This window comes from Ooceraea biroi, chromosome 11 (assembly GCF_003672135.1).
Source record: "Ooceraea biroi isolate clonal line C1 chromosome 11, Obir_v5.4, whole genome shotgun sequence".
Classification (NCBI taxonomy): Eukaryota; Metazoa; Arthropoda; class Insecta; order Hymenoptera; family Formicidae; genus Ooceraea; species Ooceraea biroi.
In genome coordinates, this window is record NC_039516.1 from 8722669 (window position 1) to 8734741 (window position 12073).

General features: G+C 42.2%; 1 protein-coding gene across 4 annotated transcripts in view; it reads right to left on the reverse strand.

Moving 5' to 3' along the window:
- LOC105276642 (inactive histone-lysine N-methyltransferase 2E) overlaps positions 1-12073 on the reverse strand; it is a 29303-nt gene that overhangs the window by 5668 nt on the left and 11562 nt on the right. The window contains exons 2-12 of one of the 4 annotated variants that reach the window (XR_002193076.2): positions 7093-9838; positions 6871-6955; positions 6543-6696; positions 6008-6152; positions 5828-5875; positions 4998-5670; positions 4238-4719; positions 2576-4166; positions 816-2465; positions 351-617; positions 60-200 (exon numbers count right to left, since the gene is read on the reverse strand). Coding sequence is in view for 3 of the 4 variants with exons in the window: in XM_020030787.2 (XP_019886346.2) it covers positions 60-200; positions 368-617; positions 816-2465; positions 2576-4166; positions 4238-4719; positions 4998-5670; positions 5828-5875; positions 6008-6152; positions 6543-6696; positions 6871-6955; positions 7093-9533 (7660 nt within the window). In the remaining variant the exon portion in view is untranslated. Of the gene's footprint in view, positions 1-59; positions 201-350; positions 736-815; positions 2466-2575; positions 4167-4237; positions 4720-4997; positions 5671-5827; positions 5876-6007; positions 6153-6542; positions 6697-6870; positions 6956-7092; positions 9839-12073 lie in introns of those variants that run through there. The other 3 variants (XM_020030788.2, XM_020030787.2, XM_020030789.2) reach the window with 3 other exon arrangements.

Sequence of the window (12073 nt, forward strand, 5' to 3'; positions counted from 1 at the left end):
TGTTTTTCTTTCTATTCTAAATATTTTGTCGAGAAAAATAATATAAATTCAATACGTACCATGTTTACGCACTCTTTCCTCGTCATCTTCGTCACCGAGAAACAATCCAAATTCCCGTTTTAATCTCTCGGTAAGGTTTTCTCGTTGTCGTTCCACTGTAGTTGGTGCCGCTGACCAACCGATTGCACCTTCCTCTCCACCTGAGTGTCGAATATTAAATCACTTAATCGTTGAGTGAATAAAACACAGAGATTTGATTTTGTATCCAAGTTTGACAATTGAATGACTTAAGCAAAATTTATGTTTGTCAATACGGAAATACGGAATAAGCAGCTGCAGATCTTATTTACCATGTGGTGATTATCACCTTTCTTTTCGTCGTTCTCAACGGCGTTAGCGAAAGGCGTTAACGTTGCAAGACCCGGTAAATCGAGGGACAGCGACATTTTGGAGCCCTCCTCGTCGGAACTGAGCGAAGAAGTGCCGCTGCTGGCGCTGTCCGATCTACCTCGTGCTCCACTTTTATTTCCGGTGGAAGCTTCATTCAATGACTCGGGCTCGGTTGCCGCGCATACCGATGATTGTTGTTTGCGTTTGCGATATTCCGAAATGGACAACTGAAAGAGTACAGTAACATTTTCCACACACTGGTCCATCTTATGGGTACATAAAAACATTTCTACAGCAAGATGAAGCCAGCGAAGGAATTATTATCCGATTTTAATTATGATGTACCTGTAACGAGGATAACGATAACTAAAGAAACGCAAAAATAATCACAGTTATGAAGAACAAAAATTCTGTTACAATCTTACTTTTCTAACCTTGCGTTTGGCAGGAGGGACAGCGTCTGGTTTAACGGTCGGCGGTGCGGGCATATTATTCGGTACGACAGTTCTTGGATCTTTTAACCGTTTTACCTCCTTCGGTTGCACCTCTTCCTCTTTCACCGGAATCGGCAGAGATTCCTGTCGAGTCATTGTCGAGTCTTGGACCGTAGTCGAGTCTAAGCTGCGTTCAGAGGAGTCTGATATTGGTTTAATTACTTGTGACGGCATATTTATTTCATTATCAATGTCATTTTTCATTACTTCGACCGTGGCCGTAGCCGTAGACGGTACGTCATCCAGTTTCGCTTCCAAAAGTTCGCGTAAAGCGGTCGACAATATCAGCTTTTGCTCGCCGTTTTTCGATTCGTCCGCCGTGTCCATATTTATCGTCGATTCTATAATAGCTGCCTCAAAATCCATCTTTGGCATTTTAGGCGTAGCTGCAGGATCGGGCTTCTTGCGAATGCGTTCACTTAACGGTGCAATCGAATGAAAGATTTTCGGAGAATTTACAACGGGCTTCACGTCCATGTTCGAAGATGCAGCTTCAAAAATCGACTCTTCTGATAACGTCGCGAAAATGAACGACTCTTCCATCTTGGATATTTCTTTCAAAGGCTCATCACTCGTATTCTTATTCGTGTCTTTCACGTTATCTTCCAACGCAACAGTGATCTGTTCCGGCTTAGTCAATTCCGACTCTTTGACCAGTGTCTTCTCGTGATTAACACTGAACAACTTGAACGAAGATTCGCAATACTTTTCGTCATCCATATCTTTATCCTCAGAGTCGGAATCTTCTTTCGAGCTCTCCATCAAACCCTCTATTCCGTCTATACTCTTGTCCTTTTCTAAACTTGTGTCGATCTGTTCTTCATAATCGTTACCGTCGTCGCCCGTGATCTTTTTCATCTGCGCCTCGACGTCGAATTCGTCAATAGATATGTTATCATCCGATCTCTCGACGATCTCTCGACACCTCGTAGCAATTTCGGACACCTTTTTGTTATCGCCGGATTTCTCATCCTCACTGTTGGCGACATTCACGACCTCGTTGATGCCACCACCGAATTCTAACTGCATCTCGGCCACTCGTTGTTTCAGAATCGTGTCAGATTCCATTATGGCGCTAGGAGAGCTAAGTTCTTCCATCTCGATATTAGGTTTGTCCTGATCAATTATCTCGACCGTACCTTCGGTAGCTTGCTTCTTCGTGGAAGACTCTTTGTTCGTAGAAAAATCCGAATCGTTCAATCCGAAATCAATTTTACTTTCAACAACTTCCCGAATTTTTGCAAATATTTTCGAATCCATCTGTAACGGGCTGAAATTAAGTTCAGCTTCCTGTTTATTTTCACACTTCGGAGAAACTTCGTCGTTCATTGTGACATTCTCCGTTTCCACTACAAAAGATACCTCTGTTTTAACGTTATCCAAATGTTCCCTCTTTTTCTTACGCTTTATATAAAAATCTGATTGAGGAATGTTAATTGAGAGTTTCTCTCGAGCCACTAACTCGTTGGAATCCATGCGTTCCCCGTCCACATTAATTTCTTCCTTCGCAAATTCCGACTCGTAAGGCTTCTCGTCATTTTGTTCTACAACGGGTGACTGCGCGTTTTCCATATAGTCGTCCTAAGGAGAAAGTCAAATATTAATCAAAATATATATCATCAATTCGACATCGAAAAAGATATTTATATTCTCATGATATTTCAATGACGACAAATCGATAGAAAACTTACTTCGGTAGGACACAATGATCTGCTGTTGGGTACCGCCTCACTCGAGAGTAGCATGGTCGGCGTTGTTGGTGGAGTATAATTTTCTGACGACAGGCTCTCTCGAGCTATTCTCCGCTTCTTGGGTGGTGCTACTTTTTCACTAAGCAACGGTGGGCTCTCCGGTCGACTGTTAGGCGACTCGCATTCCTCCGATATTGCCTGACGCAGCCATCGCTTCTTCGCCGAACCTGTCGACACTGCGATGCAACCACTGTTGTTGTTGTTGTTATTGTTGTTACTGGAAACAGCAATCGCCTGATGCTGCTGCTGCTGTTTATGTTGCGGTGGTGAGTCGCATATGCCACCAACCGAGTTGGCAGCCTGCACTAAGGTCGCTAGACTCTTGGCCGCGTAACTCTGCGACAGAAACTCTACAGACGGATCTGTTGTCGACAGAGACGGAAAATCTGCTGATCTGCCGCACAACGAAATTGAATTCATGGAATTGGGTAAGATCGGTGTTGACGATAACGCCGGCACAGGTGACACCTGAGGTACAGCTTGCGGCGGATCGGGCGACTCTTTTAGCCACTCGTTCATCAACACCTTCTTCGTCTTGGGGAATTTAAAGCCAGGAGCTAGCGGACCGACCGCGGCGGCTACCAGGAGACAAGTAGACGACAACGGCGTGGATGGCGTGGAACTCTGCGAACTGCTGCTGGCTCCACTGTCACAAGTGGGACTTTTGACGGGAGTAGGCTGTAACAGTGGCGGCGAACTCGGAGGACCAGGAGCGTTTGAATTCGCTAAAGCCAATAAAAGACCGGCTGCCGTGGGAATTCTCTGATTACCGGATGATGATCCAATGTTGTCGCTGGTACCGTCGCTTGATGTTGCGTTTTTGACTGATGCCTGCAAATGCGAGTAAGAAACGTCTCGGCTGGATGGCCGTTTTTGATTTAACAATGGCGGCGATTGCACTGAATTGCTCTCGTCTCCGGAGGACACGTCGGAGTCAGCCGAGTTCAATCTCGTTCTACGGTTAGTATTGCTTTGCGACTGAGACGAACTCGTCGTCCTCGCACGACCTTTTCTTCTCTTTCGTCGTAACGGTCTCTCGGAATTGTTCGTCTGTTTACCACCCTTAGACTGTCCCGTCGTCGTCGGGTGACTGTCCTCGTTATCGCTATGTGTGCCGCTGGACTCTTTTCGCTGTGCGTTTCTCGCCTGGACCTCTTGCTTCCTCTGCTCCGCCTTCTCCAACCTCTCGAAAGCTTTCATAATCGCCTCCATTTTCCTTTCTTCTCGCGTCATCTTCTTCTTATCTTTCTTCGTTTCTAGCGTTACCACTGTCGGTTGACTTAAACTAAGTGATGTCTGAGGCTGTACGTTTGGTTGTACCACAGCGGTGGCTTCCTCTTTGGGAACCTGACGGGCCATCGTAGTGGTAATCGTGGTCGTGACTGTCTTTTTCGGTGTCACAGTGGTCACTGTAGATACCGGTGTCGCGGTCGTAACAGTTTGCGTGACGCTGGTAGAAACCACCGGCGACGTAGACTCTGTCTCCTCGCAGGTGGTATTTCTTCTACCTCGCCGTCTTCGTTCCCTGCCACTGTATAATAAAAAATATTAATAAAACTTGTCGCACTCTTTATCATTATTCATATTATTACGTAAACTTACTCAGCGTTTTCGATGAGAGCACCATTGCTGCTTCTTCGATTCAGCTGGTTCGCCGCTGCGATCTGGCATTCTCGCGGATTGTTACACGCACAGACCACGGGCAGCGTGGGAGAATTGAGATTAGGCGACAGTAACAGATCGTGCTGCTCGTGTTTGATTGTAATCTCAGCATTTTTCTCGATCGCGCACGTTGTCACGATGTACAGGTGCAGCGTGCCTTTCTCGATGCAGTGCTTCACTTCGGCGTTTGGCTTGCAACTACGCCGTACGAATCTCGCGTCGTTGCCGTAAGTTCGCGTATCCACGCAGACCTCGGTACCATCGCGCGGCAAACGGTAGAAAAACACGAACGGTCCCGGCCGTTGAACGTGCTGTCTGCTACCTTGCGGATGTTGTGGTCGGTGTTGCGTACTGAGCATATATTTGCCACGTAATTCCACGACAGGGGTGTTCGGTGAGAGATACATCGTTGCCACTAAAAACTACATGAGAAGCAAATGTTTTAACGAACGTTGCACAAAACAAAACTAAATCGATAGATTGTCTACTACGATTTCTTATTTTGAAATTTAATGAACAATCGTACGATAATGCCCGTGTAAGACTAATTTTATATGGATTTTATATGGTGAAAACAGATATTAATTTAACAATTTAACAATTAAATTCAGATCGTAAAACGCAACTTTTGTAACGATAATCTTTCATCTTCTTCGTCAGAAATCTAAAGTAATCTAAAATAATGTGATATTTTACTTACTTTGAGATTATTACTATGCACGTTGAGTCTACATTTACCAGTGGCGATGACACTCATATTAGCTTGCCGAAGGTCGCTGTGGGTTCCGTTGACTTTAATGCTCGATATCCTGGCTCGCAACTCAGGACTGTAATGATTTGTTACGGCTTCCTCGTATTTTTCGATCCACTGTCGAAGAGGCGCCATGTTGCTGCTCCAGGCATCTTGCACGTCCTCCTCCTTGTCCTCAACGCTCATTCTCCTTTTGGTTTTGCGTTTTCCGGGTCCTCGCTTTGGCGCGGCATTCTCTTTCTTGCGAACGGCACTCGATTGTCTGGCATGAGAGTCCTTTCTTTGTCGTTTTGCAACGTTGTTATTGTTATTCAATTTTCGAACTTGCGCAGTTTGAACGGATCCCATGTCGGACTTGTTGCGTCTCGGGACCTGTGATTGTTGCTGCGAAAGCGAGCGCTTTTTTTGCGTTGCAATGTTGTTGACACCAACGTCCGTGTCTGCTGAACTAGTTGACGATGTATCAGATGACGTATCCGAGTTGAGCAGCTCCTCGCGCTTACGCATTTGCAAAGCGCGGGCTCGCTGTCGATCGACTCGTCGTGGTCGACACCTCTCACAAAGATACTCGTCAGGAATGTTCGAACGGTCTATGCCCATGCAGTCGACGTGCTGCCATACCCTATAATTGCAGTGTTCACTAATAAGTTCTTTATTAAGAGACTTAAAAAAGTATCATAATATTTCGAAGATTTTCCTTTGATTATTTTTTGATTAATGAAAATCCAAAATAGAAACTCAATCTATATGTGTATATTAAAAATATCAGTAACACTTACAAGCATCGATCACAACAAATCATGTATCCATCGTCATGTTCAAAATCACTAAAAAGAAAATAATAATTTTACACATTACATATTAATAAAGTACAAATATCTCTCTTGTGTTACCCATGATCTTTTACTACAGAAGAGCATGAATAATCGTGGTTTTTAAAAATAATTATATCTATTTACCAAATGCATCTAGTAACACTGTCCTCATCGTCGCCTTCACCCTCAGGTGCGGTTTCAGTTTCTTCGCCTTCTGGCTCCGCTTCTCGTCCCGCTTCACTACTGATTGCGCTGGCGGCGTCATCCTCCGCGTTAGTATTGCTCACAACTTTAATCATAGATATAATTTAGTATATCAACACGTTCTTTATCGAGTCGATTTTCGGTGACTTCTGCATATATTTTTATACTTAATAATTTATTACAATAAAAATTTTTATCTTTTTCTATAATTGTAGTTTAATAGTTATATCTTTTTCTTCATAATATAAATTTGCAATCATATAAATATTACGCAGCACATGTTATAAACAAAACTATTCCATTTGGTAACGCAGTGAGGCGTGAAACACATACGATCCACGCGGCAAGGAAAGTGTTCATTTAATTTTATCAATGTTACTGATGTTGGGAGGGAGATCAATTTTTAAAGAACAAATTTTATTGACAAATGGGTTAAATAAAATTGATTAATACTGCAGTGTAGTAGGGATATTACCTGGACCAAAAATATAAGGATGCTGCAAAGTAGTTGTGGAACTGCCAGCTCCATTAATGGTTTGTTGCTTTGGATGAGACGGTGGTGAGGAAGGCGATGGCGTTCGCGGTGGTGGCGCTCCATAATTATGGTCTTGAAGAACAAATTGGAGGCACTACAATGCAACAAGAATTCTCTTTCAAATCAAAAGACCCTTTGCAATATTGCATTCATAATCTTAAAAGAAAGAGAAAAAAGAAGGAAAATTCTGTATGTTAAAACACACAGTTATTTTGTCAGATTTCTATAAGCTCAACGTAATGTTACATCGCGTAAGAATCAAGATTACCTCATAAGGAAGCGGCATTCTCCTTACTGGCGATTTAGGAACACCTGGCTCCTCTTCTTTAGCCATTTGAAGCTCAACGTCGTTCCTATACACAATAATATTTACTTACATATTTATTTACATATTTAAATTATTAATATTTTAATTACAGATATTTATCATAAACTGCGACTAATAATGATAAGTTTAATAATACGGATCGTTGATGGCTTTTGAACTTACTTGTTCTCAACAAGATCTTTACGAAGTTCAATTGGAGTCACCGGCAATAGAGTTTTTATCTGGCCAGTTTGTTGCCTGATCTGCTGCGTATACTGTGGCGTCATAAACAGCTGCTTTTGTTGTATCTGCTGTTGCTGGATTTTAATTGGTGAAGTTTTATGCGCAACCATTATGCTGGACGATGCGGCTGCTGTCGCTACCGCTGGCGTTTGCTGTGGTAGCAAAGTCTTGATGATTGTTTTCTGTGGTGTTACTTGTGGCACTATGACCGAACTTTGAGTTTTCATTAACGTTGTATTCGTGTTCATCGAGGTTTTAATGCCGCTGGCTTTCTGAACATGATTTCTTTGTACAGGTTTCTGTGGCGGAATAGTCTTGATGCATCCAAGCTGCTTTTGCGGGGCGTTCAATTGACCGATCTCATTCTGTGGCTGCTGTTGTTGCTGTATGGTCTTCACAGCTTGAGCAGGATTACTGTTTCTTTGTACAGACTGTTGAACAGTGTCGCTCTGTGAGTTGGAGCTTGCAGTCTTGACAGTGTTTACCAATTTTTGCGGGACCCCCAGAGCTACCGTATTTTGTGGAGCTTGCGTTAAACCACCCTTTGATATGCCTACTCTCATCATCATTTGTTGCTGTTGCTGCTGCTGAACCTTTGAATTCATCACAGATTGAAGCCTTTGATTGTTTGGCATGGATGTAATATTTTTTTGATGCACATTAGTAATACTGTGACTTCTTTGAACCTGCAAATTATTCACATTCTGCGACTTTTGTATTACTGGTTGTTGCTGTGCAGATTGCAACTGTTGTTGCTGCTGCTGCTGCTGTTGCGATGTTATTTGCTGTTGCTTGTTGATCGTAAGCACATTTGAGTTCTGCGGAATTATTTTGTTGGAGATGTTTGGTACGCTATTGCTCTTACAAACATTACTCGTTGCAGATTGTATCCGCTTAGCGGATTGCATCGTTGTCAACGTTTGAGACTTTTGCAATACAGCTGTCGCTGATTGTCTTTGATGTGACGGTTGCATTTGTTGGCTCGTTGAAGGTTGTTGTCCGATCGTTTGAGTCTTTTGTACATTGGTAACGGGTCCATTGGATTTCGAGATATTATTCATTTGTTGTGCGGCCAATTGCTGTTGCTGCTTCGTTATCACTAATGTCTTTTGAGCTCCTTGCAACTTCTGCAAATTTTGTTGCTGCGTTTTGTGATTCGATTTATGATTACTGTTCAGTGACGGTACCTTCTGGCTGCAAACAGACTGAAGCGTCGCTGGGATAGACTGCGTCGTTTTCTGTAACATCATCGGATTACTCTGTTGAATTTTTTGCGAATTATTCACATTGTTTGTAGTCGTCTGATTATTGACTGATAATTGATTAATCTGACCAGTTAACGACTTCTGTACACTTTGTATTTTGGATAGAGAATTATTACGTTGCACAATTCCGACAGGCTGATTGCTGCTCAAATTCGTCATGGTAGTTTTGACTTTCTGCAGATTTACAGTCTGCGCTGATTGACCAGCTGCGACGATGCTTGGCGATGCCGCTTTCACATGTATTCTCTGAAGATTCGAGACTGTCGGCGCCGTAGTAATGGTCTTTACCGTTGCAGCGGTATTGATCATGTGTTGCTGAACGGGAATCGGTTGAAGCTTGTGTAATGTGCTTTGCACGTTACTCGTTGCCGTTGCTTGTTGCTGTCGCTTACCGTGGAAGAGTTCGCCAATCGCTGAATCCTGATTCTTCGCCGATTGACCACTCTGTAGCGTACATATAGTAGTTTGCAAGGGATAAGTAATACCACCATTACCAGAAGATGATAAAGACGTTTGCGGAGACGACATACTGAAAGCGGTTATTGGAACAGGCTGCGCTTGGCTACTAGACGGTGACGGTAACTTCTGCGAAATGACGCGCGTCGTCAGTACTTGGGTAGTGTTAGTCTGCGAACCAGCGATCATCTTCTGCATCTGCTCCTTGGTGCCCTTGGCGACGGGATACGTCACCATGGATTTCACTGTCGGGAGAGCAGATGCAGTTGAAACTATCTGCCGATAGTTACTCGTCAGCTCCATGCACTGCGACAACTGCAGTTTACTGCCAGTGATGGGCACCGCAGCATTGATATCGCCACTGTTAGTGATCACCATGGTATTTCCACTTGTAGCTGTATCGGAATCGGTAGCAGCGACCGTCACAGACTCGGGAGTCCATATATCCCGTGCGAACAGTAACGTCGGCACTGGTCGTTGCTTCTCGTTGCCGATGCTGGTCTTCTCTTCCTTTTCCGCTACCGGCGCCGCGGTAGTTGCCTCCACGTCCAGTTGCAGGACAAAGCTCACGGCGGCCTCAGTGCCTTGCTCGCGTTCTTGTTCGATTTTTTCAGGTACAGATTTCGCAGTTTCGGTCGCCGCGGAAACAGCGATTTGCATCGCATCGGCATCGCTCGTCTTGTTTTCCTTACTATTACAATCGTTACTATTGCCCGATGGAGAGGATACTGGGGGAGGTGGGCCAGGCCCTGGGGACAGTTGTTCCCCACTGTCACCTGTACCACCCCCCGATAACTTGATTACTGACGGAGTCGACGTTTTGGTGGCCTTGCGGGAGCACACTAAGTGAAAACTCGAGAACGAGTTAGAAACTCGATCAGTCCTAGCGCGACCGGCTATCTTCGCCCGACCTTCGCCTCAAGTCTAGTCCTCGATTCAGCTATTTGAGGACTGTAGACCATAAGCTGTAACAAAAAAACAATAAGAATATCAATCCATGTCGAATCAAACGAGATAAAAATAGATGTTAGAGGTGCACTCTGTAATTTTAGCGTTGAATATTTTACAATAATAATATAGAAGTCTTTCCGAAGTCAACGACGTTGCCGTATATCCGTTCTTCTTGCGTTCAATGTGAGACGCAAACGAGAAGACGGAAGTATTCACGTGAGAGATCGCGAAACAGAGATACCGAACAACTTTTTCGACAAGTACGCAACGTCCACGAATTATTGTTCGGTTAGTGATTACTGTTATACACGTTTTGGGATACGGTTCACTTAGCACTACAAATGTGCTTCAAAATATTTTCTCCTTTCTTCTCCTTTTTCTTCTTTTAAATAAGAAAAAAAATAAAAAATATTTTGAAGCATTTTGTAGCGCTAAGTGAATCGCACTCTTAAACATCAACATATTTTATCTTATGACACTTGAGAAAACATTGAAATTTTTAAGTAATGGAAATTCTTCAAAACTTTTATTTCGGGTTATCAATTCAATTTCAAAATCTTGATAAATATATGTTGAGAAATACATTTATTTTTCGTGCAATTCAAACGGCTATTGTATTAGTGTACTTTCGGGTGTTTTCGTTCGTCATCGGTTCGGTTATACCTGCCTTGGCGATCTCGATGCGAGCGCCTAGCTATATCGAAAATATAGTTTCGAGAAAAGCGCGTTTAAAGTTTTGTAATCGATTATTTTATATAGAATTTTTTATATAGAGATTGACTTTTATAACAAACTAAAGTGCATTCAATCCGCGTGCATATAAAAGGCCTGCTGCTTCAATGATGACTTCTTCGGTCTCGTTTCTCGTGCATTTTTTCAACAATCTATCCTCACGCATCGCTTCCTACGCGCGGATCTTGGCATCGGAGATTCCCTCACTGCTCCTCACGGTGTCGATACTGTGTACTGTTCAATTTTTATATATTTGCTATATCCATACACTCCATTATTTTCAATATGTCCGTGTAGCCTCCATCAAATATGCATACAGCTATTTCGACCACTACAGTCCCACTTCCATGTTGTCTGTGGAGCGCTTCTCCAAAACAGATCGTTGAAGCTTTCATTATTATTTCGAGTAAAGCCACCTAAACATTTTTCGAGCAGTTTCTTATCATTCAAATCGAAGTCTAAAGTGACTGTATTGATGACATCGTCTGGGAGTGGTATTTTATAATCACTGAATTGTCCTTTTGCCTTCTGCTAAGTACTTGATCCTTCCAGATAATAGTGATGTTTTGGAATTTGGTCACTAGAATTCTTACGATACAGAGTCGCCCAAATTGTTTTATATAATACATTTTGTCCAGAGAATTCTGACGTCTGTGAATGTGACGAGTCCATAAAAAGTATTTAGTTCATTAAGTAACTTTTGCACTGACGTAGCCTTGCGCTTATTCATTTCTGGATGTGGTTGATGCACTCTTTTTTTGTTACTACTTTATAGGTTTTACTGTCACTGTCAGTTAGAATTAGGCATTTTGAAGTGCTGAGTATCTTCAGGTAGCGCGCGACCTCGCGCTACTCTACAAACATTGCTATAATTCCGTTAATATTGCAAATTTTAATATAATCTTTTAGAGACGTCTTTTCAAGATCCCAAGTATTAAGAAAAAGCGAAAAAATCGATTTTTTCAAACCATCACAGTGTACTCCTTTAAGACAAATCAATGGCACGTGACAAATACTCTTATGTTTGTATCTTTTATCTGTGTGTGTGTGTGTGTGTGCATGTGTGTAATGTATTTTCTAAAATTATTAATTTAATTTGCTCAAACTTATAATTTTTATATTTCATTTTGTTTTTAATGATATAAAAAGTAATATAATATTATTTCAAAAATACACTATATAAACTATTTAAAAAATGTCATTTCTGTAACACACCCTATGGTCACGTTACACATTTTAATATTTATTATTTTTACACACAAAAGATTATGAATTTGCCATTACTAATATTGATGATTTTGTTATACAAAAATATTGATTGATATTTGCTGCAATCTTTAATTGCAATTATTCGTTCCTCCTATTACAATTATTCGTTCCTTCGTTTCTTCTAAATACTGTACAAATAAAATTATGAATTCTCGTGTAACGTATTGCTTATATTACGTTAGCTAGGTTGTGAACATATACCCGATAGTGAGTGCGCGCGCGAAATTAACGAGCTCACGCGCAGTCCG